The sequence below is a fragment of the Lutra lutra genome, chromosome 5 (genome assembly GCF_902655055.1).
Source record: "Lutra lutra chromosome 5, mLutLut1.2, whole genome shotgun sequence".
NCBI classification, from domain to species: Eukaryota; Metazoa; Chordata; class Mammalia; order Carnivora; family Mustelidae; genus Lutra; species Lutra lutra.
In genome coordinates, this window is record NC_062282.1 from 81,151,929 (window position 1) to 81,164,511 (window position 12,583).

Genomic DNA, 12,583 nt, shown 5'->3' on the forward strand with positions numbered 1-12,583 from the left:
CTACTTCCCAGATTTTAGTAAAGGTTAGAATTGCAATAAAGAACTTAGCACAGATCCTACTACCAAAAAAAAGCTCAATAAATATCATTAATATCACTACCATCATCATTTCTTTCCTTTTCTTTCTTTATTTATTTCACAAAGAGAGAGATCACAAGTAGGCAGGCAGAGAGAGGGGGAAGCAGGCTCCCCGCTGAGCAGAGAGCCTGAAGCGGAGCTCGATCCCAGGACCCTGAGACCATGACCTGAGCCGAAGGCAGAGGCTTAACCCACTGAGCCACCCAGGCGCCCCTATCATCATTTCTTAAAATCAGCTTTATTGAGGTATGATTTAGACACAATAAAATGCACCCATAAATTTTAACAAATGTTGACACCTGTGTAACCATCACCACAATTGAGACATAGAATATTTACAACGTAATTCCCAAGTCATTATTTTAAAATCAGAAAACTGATGTCTTATCTGGTAATAACACAAAGGCAAAGTCACTATGTAAAAGCAACACGTGGTAGCAAATATAAGAAAGAATGAGTATGTGCTAACTAGGATTACAAAACCATGGAAATGTAGCAGAAGGAGCATTCCTTTTGAGGAGGTGGGGTGACTGGTCAGATATACTGCTTATTATTGCTTCTGCCTATTCAGCATTAATTCCCTCTTTTCCTGTTCACAGCCCTTTGTTGTCCTTTGGGGGAAACAACTCTTCCCCAGTGCTTTACGTTTTAGGAGTGGGACTGTTTAACCCCTGGTTTTGAAGTCTTGTAATTTTTGCTTTAATTCTTGCTGGGGTGCAGGGGGGGAACCCCACTGTTACTGCTAATACTGCTTGATACAAGTTTGGAGGAGCAGAGAGCAATTGAGAATGAAGGCACCATAGAGGAAGGTGAGCTCATGGGATGGAGAGAAATCTTTTGCTGACATCATCATCCAAGTACCCAGAAGCTACATCTATTTCTGGTCTTTAGTTGCATGAGGACCTAAGAACCTTCATCGTGGACCAGCCTTGTTCTTCAGTTTGTGTTCAGGAGCCATGAATGAGTGGCCTCTGCTCATCTCTGCTTATGTGGGCTCAGAGAGAACATCTATGAGAATGCTCTCCAGTTTTCTAAGTGGAAGGTCATTGTATGGCAGGTGTAAAATAAATTGGACAACTGAAGTCAGAAGTTACAAATTCAGACTATACTGATACTGAAAGTAGAACTACTTAGAGTAATTATTTGACTAATTGGAAGGAATTCAGACATCTTCCTAAGAATTTAGACCAAGTTATTTTGCCTAAATTATTTCTATATTTCCTATGAAAGTGATTTTTGTTTTATTTGCCTTCATAGCTACAGCCTATATTGTCACACATGTTACTGTTTCTTCCTTAGTAAACCTGTGTCCCTTCTATTGGCATTTTGCGGCTCTGAAGTATCCATTGCTGTTCTGAGCTGGGGCTATAGCAGCAGACAACACAAAAATCCTCAAATTTGTGGAGCTTAGTTTCTAGCAAGAGAGAAAGAACTGTACCTTCCATGTGCCAATTTTGTACTAAATACTACTGCATTCTAATTCTCTTTTTCTGATAATGTTGCCTGAAGTGTGGGAGGTGTTTTTGGAAGTTCTGGATTAAATTAATAAGAAATGAAATGTTATCCACACATATTTGTCTGCAAATGGGCATATTAAGGTGTATGTGTATATGTGTCACACACTCCTCTCAGCTAGGTAACCTGGTTTAAGTTACAATTCTGGATCTCAATTTCTCATCTGAAAAATGGGGATTATCATAGTACCAATATTACCAGGTACATATTAAATGAATATAAATAATTTAGCATAGTGTCTGGCACAAACTAAGCGCTTGACAAATGATAGCTAATATTATTATTATTAATAAATTTATTTTACTTTATACACAGTTGCCCAATATTCTGCAATAGGAGAAGATCAATCATTGTGGCCCCCATTTTGTTTCATTCATTTAACATTTGTTGAATATCATGTGCCAGGCCCTCTGTGGCAGATTGTTTTTTTAGACATGGCTGTAACAGTATCTCCCGTTCTGTCACTTCCCCACCTAGAGGCATAGTCTCATTCTCTTCCCTTTGAATCTGTGAGAGATTGTGACTTGCTTGTAGTTATTGACAGTGGTAGAAAATTGTGACTTCTAAGGCTAGGCCATAAAGGGTGGTGTAGCTTTCCCCTTGTGAGATGGGGCATTCGCACTAGGGTCCTGAGACTGCCATGCAGTGAGGAAGTCCAAAGTCAGGCACACAGAGAGCATGTGGAGAAGCCCTGGGCCCATCCAAGGAGAGGGAGCAGCTCAGCCAACCACCCTTGCTCCGATGCCTGTCACCATCTGACTGAGAACAGAGGAGACACTCTAAGATGGAACTACCCAGCTAAACTGTCCCCCAGATTCCTGACCCACAGAGGTCATGGAAGAAAATAGAAAGATTGTTGTTTTAGACCGTTAAGTTCCAGTGTGATTTCTTACGTATCCATAGAGAACCAGAACACCTACCTTTTAAGTGCTCAAAATCCAGCATTAAGTAGATCTTTCTCATCCTTGGCAAGTGAGGAGCAACTATTTTCAGGGTTTTAATTATCTATCCCATAGCTGTTTGGGCCTGCTCTCAAGTCTAAATTTGTAGCTACAACACCAAACAGATCACACTCATTCATTCATTTCTGCATTCAATAAACCAATCAATTTATTTCTCAACATAGATGTCTTCTCTGGCTCCTGAGTTGGCAACTTTTCCCTGTTTTCCCAAGCACTGAGGACTTCTGTCTCACCACGCAGCGCTATTGCTTTTCTCCCGTCTCTCCCACTGACCAGCAGCAGTTAAGTTCTTTCTGTTCCTCATCTTAGTATCCCTATCATCTAGTTTAGCGCCTGCACACAGCAGACCTATTTAAACAAACAAACAAACAAACAAACAAACAGGAAAACCTTAACTGAAGGAGAGCCGCTAGTTCCTGGACATACAAAAATTCATTCAGGGACAGTCCTTATCCTCCAGGAGTTCACAGTTCAGCACCAGGCACTGTGGGAACCAGCCGTGACAAGTGCAGTAAAGTGAGGGGCTTGGTTTGATTCCAGCGGTGAAGAGGGAAAACAGGGCAGCGCCCTCGGGGTGGGAGGTGGGGAAAGATTTATTCATTTATTCCACAAATATTTGTCAGTCACCGGAGTACGAATATCACTCATAGTACGTGGTAAGCTCTAAATTTTTGTTACTGAATGCAAGCCGCTGGTCTAGGTGTTGGGAATGCAGCAGCGTACAAGAAAACTGCAGTGGCCTGTGCCCTCGGTAACCTCACAATGTATCGAAGGACAACAGGCAGGACGTAATTATGTAAAATTGTGCTAGATGCCCAGCAGGAAAACAACAGGCGGCTGAAATTCTCCTAAGGATGTTAGATCCTTCTGCTGGGGGCAGCCGTGGGCGGATTTTGAGCAGGAGTGGCCACGAGGGGGACAGACTGTGGGGGGCGAGAAGACTGCAGGCAAGAGAAGCCGGTAATTCAAAGATGCAAATATTTTCTGCTTGACTGGAATAAGGAGCGAATGTTTAGAGTTGACATGGTGGTTCGGTGCGCTCGAGGTTCTCCCGGGGTAGGCAGCTGCATTTTGAATGAAAGCTTGATTGCCCAGCCGTTGCAGGGCGGGCTGAGGGGAACTGCAACCCCAATTCCCAGTTTTTTCATGCTAGGCATATTTAGGGTCCTCTGTTCCCCAGACCTGCAGAAGCACCACCTCGGGTTCGAATTCGGGCGACAGTAAGTCAACAAGATCCGGAGTGGGAAAGGCCCATGCACCGCAACGATCTCCCCTTTAGCACCGGGTCTGCAACACCGTGCGGGCGGGAGGGGGCGGAGCTTGTGTTGCGGACCTAGGCGGTGGCGTGGGCCCGCCCCTTACCCCAGGCCCCGCCTCCATGCCCCGCTGATTGGATCAAGGCCACGGAAGGGCCGGGAGTCCCCGGGAGGCAGGGGGGTCGGGCTGAGGCGGCCATGCTGATTGGTCCGGCTGGGATTAGGTCACCACTAGCAGGTTCGAGCGGCCCGGACGCCGGCGGGGCTGCTGAGGCTGCTGTGAGAGGGAGCTCGAGGCTGCTGGAGAGCTATCAGGAGAAGGAGGCGGGGAGGCGGCGGCTGCACTCGCTCGCCTGCTAGCTCGCTTCCCGGCACCACTGCGGGTCCGTCGCTGCGTTTCCTGCCCGCCGGCCGCTCCGTGGCGCGCCGCCGGAGCAGCCGCCCCTCGGCCGGGTCCCCACTCCGAGGGTCGGGAGTCGTGGGCGCCGGCGGACACCGCGCGGAGGGCGAGCCGGCGCCACACCTGTGGAGCCGGCGGGCGTGGGGGGTCCCGGTCGGGGTCCCGCCGCGTGCGTGCTCGGGGCTGCGGGCCTCCCGGGCGCTGGGGGAGGCGCGCCCCCCGGCTGGGCGACGCGAGCACTATGGGGCTCCCAGCGCTTGAATTCAGCGACTGCTGCCTCGACAGCCCGCACTTCCGAGAGACGCTTAAGTCTCACGAAGCGGAGCTGGACAAGACCAACAAATTCATCAAGGAGCTCATCAAGGACGGGAAGTCACTCATCAGCGCGCTCAAGAGTGAGTGTCCCGAGTCCGGCGGGGATGGGGCCCTGACGCGTCAGGGCCGTCGGGCGGCTCTCGGCCCTGGGCGTCCGCGCGCCGGCGGCTGCAGTTCTGCCCTGGGTGCACTGAGGGCGGGTTGTAGATGCTTACCTTGGGGCGTGAAGGGTTCGTAGGATGGGCGAGCCAGCAGCAGTCGACGAGGAAGGGCACCGGCCCCCCCGGCCGTTGGCGTTCTAGGCTGGCCGGGAGGTGACCGAGGGCGAGCGGGGCTCTGGAGCGCGGCGGCTGGGTGTGCGCGGCACACAGGTGTCCCAGGAGCCGGACGCCTGTGCCTGGCGCGCCGCACCGGGTTGGGAAATGCCGTCGCGTCCACCACGCCGGCTCCCTTGGGTGAACACTCGCTCACCCCTGGGTACCCAGCCGGGGAAGCAGAACGTGCCCTGCCAAGGGGGCGCTACCTCCCCTCAGGAGAAGGCGGCTCGGGATTGCTTCGGTCTCAATCCGCCAGCCCGCCCGGGGCCGCGGGGTTCTCCGAAAGGCACCGGCGCTGCCAAGGAAGGGCTGGGTGGAATGGTTGGTTAGCTCGCGGTTCCGGGCGGTAGAGGCAGCCGGTGACCCAGGGCCGTGTACGTGTGCAGGTTGTGATTCTTGTGTTTAGCAGAAGGTGACAGCGGTGGGAGTACAGCATCAGAGTGTTCCTTTACTCTAGACCGTGGGCAAGGGTTTAAAAATAGAACGAACATATCCTGACTCTCTTCCTCTCCCGCTCCCTCGCTCTCCTTTCTACCTCTCCCATTATCCTTGAAAACTCAAAGGTTTTAAGGGAATGTCCTCTGGCATAACTCAGAAAGCAGAAGTTTTAAGCTCATCCTTCAAGATTCTGGAGCCTTTTGTAAAACCATTTTTACTTATTTCCTTTTGGTGGGGGGGAGGGGGCGGAGAGGGGCGAAGAAATGATATTTGCATTCTGTGTATGATTTTCTCTTGACTTTTGCAGAGCCAGAGAGTTTCTCCTGGGCAAACGATGAGGGATCTAGGGATGAGCTCTTTGGATTGTGAGGTCGTTTTTGGTGCCTTGTCAATCTGCCCGTTTAAAAATAGTTCGGTCCATCTTTTAGTTTTGAGAATCAGGAATGACGTGAAGGAAGATAGATAGCGGAATTGTCTTTGACTTTACTTTTCCTGTCTGTGTGATGGATTTCTTAATAGGCCATACCTTTCAGCTAAGACAGGTTGCCCTGACTGTGTGGGGTCCTACCTGTGAAGATTCTTCCCAGGCCTCTTGAAAGGAGACTTCCAGAAACCAAGTGCCTGAGATGTCATTTTTTTTATCCTGTTGCCTCTAAAAATGAAAAGGGAGATAATGGAACCCCAAGACAACAATTGCCAGTTTTTTGGGGTGAAATACACATGAAATTGTGGTGTGAAGAGGTTCCTCAGAGGCAGGGTCTCTGATGATCTGAAGCTTATGAATAACTCTTTCTTTCTCTGTGACCTTCCTTGGTTCAGGGAACACTCCACCCTGGGTTTGGAGTAAGTTAGGAGCTCCCTCATAGACTGGGCCCACGAATTTTGACTGAATCTCAAGCTGGGTTTAAGTGGGCTTCTGTTTTATTCAGCAAACATATGGAGTGTCTGCTGTGTGCTAGGTGCTGCCCTGGGCCCTGACCACGGAGCAGTGAATATTCTCTTCCCCTGTGGCTACAGAGACTGACTCCTTGCCAGTGAATTATCTCATGTTATTCATTTTACAAATGAGAACATAGGCTTGGTGGTGTCACTAGTCCAGAGCCACACAGCTCCAGCAGTGGGGCCTAGTTTTGAACCCCTGCATGGTCTGAGCCAGAGTTGGAGTTCCTGCTAATACAGAGCTCTTAATCCTTTCCCATCCTGCTTACCCAGAAAGGACCCTCTGGATCAAGCCCGCTAGATTTTGGAAACTGCACTTGTATGTCTGTCTTGAGTATGCGTAGGGTGCATTTGTGTGACTGGAAATTTATTTGTCGCTAGTCTTTTTTTTTTGCCAGGGGTAAGAATTCCTTGGGTAGGAGGAAATAATGCAGCGATAGGGTTTAAGAGTTATTTAAGTTGTCTAATGGAATAGAGCAGCCTTGTAACTTGGGGGAAAGACTAGTAAGGAACTTATCGTTCTAATCTCTGTATATCCAGTTGTATGTATTAACTATGCTCTTTGCAACTATTACTTGAATAGGTAATGTGTGACCTCTTCAGTGGAAAGGGTGGAGTTGATCGATCACTCTTTCCCAGATTTCAGGCATTCCATTATCATTAGGTGCTTGCTACAGTGTGTATTATTATCTTAGGATTTGTGTACTATTCTTTTCTTCTGTTCATCTTTTTTACTCCTGAAAATGTAAAGTCAGTGTTTTTAAAACTAATTACACAAAATAAATACGTAATTATATAAATAACCCTGGTTTAGATGATTTATAGTCTTAGCCAGCTATAAAATTTTATGGTTTTATATTGTTTCCTTCATGTATTAATTTGAGGCAATAAAATTAGCCTCTTGGGATTGCCAAAGTTCAGCTGGATCAGTGTTATTACTACTATTATTTTATGCATGAAGAAACTGAAGATCAGAAAGGTCAGTTACCTGCCCAAGGTGACAAAGCAGTTAGGTGTATTTAAACCCAGGTTGTCTGATTCCAAAGTCTGCACTTAACCCTGAAGCAAAACTGTTGTTGAGGTCTCTTGACAAGTAGTCTCTTGAATCCCCTTGAGGATCTGATAAATAACCCCCTTCAAGTTTTTCCCTGGAGTCTAAGACTCTGCTCTGGATACATAGAAGAGAAACAGTAAAATATTTGTGACCTACCTTGGTAACTCTTTGTCAGTTTTTTTCTGTCCTGATTTGTCCAGGTCTTTTCTGTGGGTGCTCATATGCCCAGGATTGTTCTGTACCCTGATGAATCAGTGTTTCAGTCGGGAGGATTTTGTATGTTCAAGACTTTCTATTTTTCTGTAGAGATGATAGAAGCTTCAAATGAAATTCAGACTTGTGAAGTTAAGTTTTAACATTTCTTCAGTTCAAAACTTAACCCCATCACTTACTGGTTGACTCGACAAATCACTGAACCTGAGCTCCTCCTATGTAAAATGGTAGTAGCCACCCTGATCTTGTGTTGTGAGGACTAAACGAATCATTGGTTGTAAAGAAGCACTTAGCTTGGACCCTGGTGCATAGCACTGCTCACCTGCTGGTAGCTATAATCATCTTCCAGGATTCAAGGTTGTCAAGACTCAGAGCAAAAGTTAGTAAGAGCAGAGGTATATTTTTTGGTTTGGGTGCAGGGAATTAGGCTTATGCCTTCTTCATAATTTACACAGTTGTGTATGTGTTAACCACTGGTGGGAAGAATCCTGGTAATCCTGTTTGTATAATGTGGTTATGCCAAAAAAGGTCCCACAAATTAAAAAAAAAAAAAAAAGTAAGTCTTCCAACATACTTCCTGTTCTTAATAACATTTTGCTAACTTAAATTTTCAACCTTCTTGATATATTAACATATCCCTTCAGTGGCAGGGCTGGCTGCCTCTCTCTTGCCTTGCAGAAAAAGCTCGCAGAATGCTTTGGACTTCATGGCTGGTCTCATGGACCCTGTGGCAAACCAAATGTGGTTTCACAGAAGTGAAAGTGAATCAGGCTGTTGGTTTTGAGGAGTAGTATGGGATTTCAGGAACTCTTTCTTTCCATCTTGATAGTTGGCTTATGGATTTGTTCCTGTATATTTGGCATCTGCTTTCTGAGATAGAATGGATACCCTTATTCTCATAGTCTAAGGTGGGAGGGTTGGGGTGAAAATTCAAAATTTAAAAATATCAATTCTTTTAAAGTATAATTCACCCTACCATATAGTTCACTCACTTACAGAATCCAATTCAGAGGTTTTTAGTACATTCATAGACTTGTGCAGTAATCCCCGCAGTCTCGGAACATTTTCATCACCACCCCAGTGGGAAATTTAATTCCCACTGGCAGTCGTTCCCCATTTTCTCCAGCTCCCCCTGCCTCTATCGCCAGCCCTTGTCAACCACTAGTGTATTTTCAGTCTTTATAGATTTGCCTATTTCGAACATCACAGGTACAGTTTTAGTAGTTTCCTCCTTGGTAGAGGTAACCAACTTTAGTAATAGAATTTTTTTTTTAAATTTAATTTTATTTTTTCAGTGTTCCAAGGTTCATTGTTTACACACCACACCCAGTGCTCCATGCAATACATGCCCCCCCTTAATACTCACCACTAGGCTCACCCAACCCCCACCCCTCTTCCCTCCAAAATCCTCAGTTTGTTTTTCAGGGTCCACAGTCTTTCATGGTTTATCATTGGAATTTCAGGTAGAACTTTGAATCCATAAACTGCTTTTTTTCAGGGGGTTTAACTAGGGGTGAGATCCCAAAGATGGAACAGTGTCCCAGGGCTAGGAGAAACCCAGGTATGCCCTTGTGTTTCAAATCCATGGGCAGGGAGTAGATTAGTTTTGGTTCATGGTACTGTGATGGATACAGAGGATACCAAGATAAAATTAAGAATCTAGCCCCTTCGTCTGTGAACTTTAAGTCAACTTGAGCAGGGTATGTGCTGCTCCGTAATGCCTTACTTTGGGGTCTTATCCTGATGGGTGACATACAAAATGAAGCAAATGCATTTATACTTCTGTTGTTAAGCCTGTAGTATTTATGAGAATTTTTGGAGATGATGTGCCTTTGTTTATTAGGTCCCACTTATAATTAGGTCCCTTTTTTGTTTATAAGGTCCCTCTTATAATTAAGAGACTGTATTTTTATGGCAGTTTTTTTTTTTTTTTTTAAAGATTTTATTTATTGGGGCGCCTGGGTGGCTCAGTGGGTTAAGCCGCTGCCTTCGGCTCAGGTCGTGATCCCGGAGTCCTGGGATCGATCCCCACGTCGGGCTCTCTGCTCAGCAGGGAGCCTGCTTCCTCCTCTCTCTCTCTGCCTGCCTCTCTGCCTGCTTGTGATTTCTCTCTGTCAAATAAATAAATAAAATCTTTTTTTTTTTAAGATTTTATTTATTTATTTGACAGAGAGAGAGATCACAAGCAGGCAGAGAGGCAGGCAGAGAGAGAGAGGAGGAAGCAGGCTCCCTGCTGAGCAGAGAGCCCGACGTGGGGATCGATCCCAGGACTCCGGGATCACGACCTGAGCCGAAGGCAGCGGCTTAACCCACTGAGCCACCCAGGCGCCCCTTTATGGCAGTTTTTTAGGGCACTTACCAAGTACATGTCACTTTGCCAAGTGTCTACATTGTCCCATTCATCCTTATCACCATCCGGTGAGATGAATCCTCTTACTTTTCTGCATCTTAGAGTTGAGTAACTTATCTAAGTTCAATAGCTAGAAAGTTGTGTAACCAGGTTTTGAACCTGGCAATAGACAGTAGGGCCTTCTCTTGAACATGTCTCTTCTTTGCCTTCAGTAACTACATTGGTAGTGAAGATGCAAATTCTTCATAGATTTACACCCTAGAAAGGAGAAGCATGCCGCAGGTGCTAGGTTAAGTAAAAATATTGTCCCATTGGTTTTTCAGATTCTGAGACCTGGTAGGCAAAGAATAGCTAGTATTTTGTATTGTGCTTTGGAGTTTTGTGTTCCTTTCCATCATAGGATTAAAGATAGACTAGAATGGCAAATGAGGGTGTCTGGCCATCTCTTGGTTTTATATAACAGTAGAGTTTCCCTTTGGATATACACTGAGTGATTATCAGTGATTCTTTTTTAAAAATGATTTTTAAAATGTACTTTTATAACATTAATTTCTTTTTTTAATTAAAAAATTTTAAATTGAGGTATTATTGATATATAACTTTGTATTAGTTTCAGGGGTACAACATGATTCTGTATTTATAGATGTGAATGATCACCACAATACTCTAGTCAACATCTGTCCCATACAGTTACAATTTTTTTTCTTATGATGAGAACTTTTAAGATCCACTCTCAGCAACTTTCAAACATATGCTACATTATTATTAACTGTAGTCAATATGCTGTACATTACCTCCTATGACTTATTTATTTTATAACTGGAAGTGATTCTCTTTTAGCTGGGTAATAAAGCATCAAACAGGAAGGCCAGAAACCTGTTCCCTGGTCTGATTTGATGTAAGATGAATGGTTTATACTTTTTGCTCGTTAAAACGAGTTAAAAAAAAAACAAACCATCGGGAGTTGCATGCTTTATTATTATTTTTTCTGTTTTGAATTTATTACTTTTTGTTAGAGTTGTATGCTTGAAATCATGTCACACTTTTGTAGTTTTTGAGATTTGGCACAGGCTTTTTGCATTAGCGAGATGAGCCCTTCATTCGAATGGCCTCCCAGAGGATGTTCATTGCCAACCTGCTTTGTTTAGGAATAATTATATTACTTACAAAATCCTAATAGGACAAATGGATATGGAGTTAGGTAGCCAAGAGGTTTTCCCAGTTCCTTTGCTTTGCTTTAGCATCTTGCAAATGAAAAAAGAAGTTATTTCCTAAATATTTGTAAATGGTGGTAATTTGTAATATTGACATTTGGAATATTACTCATGCGGATATAAACAACAATAAATTATATCCAAATATAATTTTGTAGTTTTTATATAACATTGACTGTAAAAAAGTTCTTCCACGTTAATCCATTCTGTTCTCTACTGGGTTGAATAAATTGCATCTGATCGATAGTTCTCAACCTATTGATGAAGGTTTAAGGTCCCTCTTATAATTAAGAGACTATATTTTTATGACAGTTTTAGGTTTATAGAACAATTCAATGGAAAGTATAGTGCGTTCCCATATAACCCTATATACCTGTTCTTCTCTATTTCCCCATTATTTTTTTTTAAGAGTTTATATATTTGAGAGAGAGAGCAAGAGAGAGCATGAGCAGGGTCAGGGGCAGGGGAGAGGGAGAAGCAGACTCGCCACTGAGCAGGGAGCTCGAAGCAGGAGTGCATCCCAGGTTATGACCGGAGCCGAAGGCAGAAGCTTAACTGGCTGAGCTACCCAGGTGCCCCTCTATTTCTCATATTATTGACATCTTGCATTAGTGTGGTGCATTTGTTACAGCAGTGATACAGTGATACTGATGACTGATGTCCATGGCTCACATTAGGGTTCACTCTTTGTGTTATATATTCTCTATGTTTTGATAAACGTTTACTAATAAGTATTGGCCATTGCAACATCATACAGAATAGTTCCACTGCCCTAAAAATCCCCTTTGTTCACTTACTCATTCCTGTGCCCCTATTCTTGGCAACCACTGCTCTTTTTACTATTTCCCTAGTTTTGCCTTTTCCAAAATGTCATATATTGTGCTTGGAATCATAGGGTGTTTAGCCTTTTCAGATTGGCTTCTTTCATTTAGCAATATGCATTTAAGATTCCTTCATGTCTTTTTGTGGCTTGATTGCTCATTTCTTTTATCATTGACAAATATTCCTTTGTCTGGATGTACCATATGAATGTATCCATTTATTTATTGATGGGCATCTTGGTTGCTTCCAAATTTGGGCTGTTATGAATAAAGCTGATACACACATTTGTCTGTAGGTTTTCAACTCATTTGCGTTGAAATACCTGGGAACACAACTGCTGGATCATATGGTAAGAGTGTGTCCAGTTTTGTAAGAAACTGCTAAACTGGGGCACCTGGGTGACATTTAAGCATCTGCCTTCAGCTTGGGTCATGATCTCAGGGTCAGGGGATTGAATCCTGCATAGGGCTCCCAGCTCAGTGGAGAGGCTGCTTCTTCGTCTCCCTCTGCCCCTCCTGTCTGCTCATGCATGCTCACGTTCTCACTCTCTCATTCTCTCTCTCTCTCTTTCTCTTGTGTGTGTGTGCTATCTCTCAACTAAATAAAATCTTTAAAAAAAAGAAAGAAAGAAACTGCTGAACTGTCTTTCAAAATGTTGGACCATTTTGCCTTCCCAGTAGTGAAGTAAGGAGAGCTCCTGTTGCTCTGTG

At 44.4% G+C, this 12,583-nt stretch overlaps 1 protein-coding gene across 7 annotated transcripts in view; it reads left to right on the forward strand.

Annotated features, from left to right (window-relative positions):
* The first annotated feature begins 4,080 nt into the window (after window positions 1-4,080).
* ARHGAP26 (Rho GTPase activating protein 26) overlaps window positions 4,081-12,583 on the forward strand; it is a 445,619-nt gene continuing 437,116 nt past the window's right edge. For 6 of the 7 annotated variants that reach the window (XR_007127482.1, XR_007127483.1, XR_007127484.1 and 3 more), the window contains exon 1: window positions 4,081-4,606. Coding sequence is in view for 3 of the 7 variants with exons in the window: in XM_047730366.1 (XP_047586322.1) it covers window positions 4,453-4,606 (154 nt within the window). In the remaining 4 variants the exon portion in view is untranslated. Of the gene's footprint in view, window positions 4,607-5,164; window positions 5,203-12,583 lie in introns of those variants that run through there. The other variant, XM_047730370.1, reaches the window with a different exon arrangement.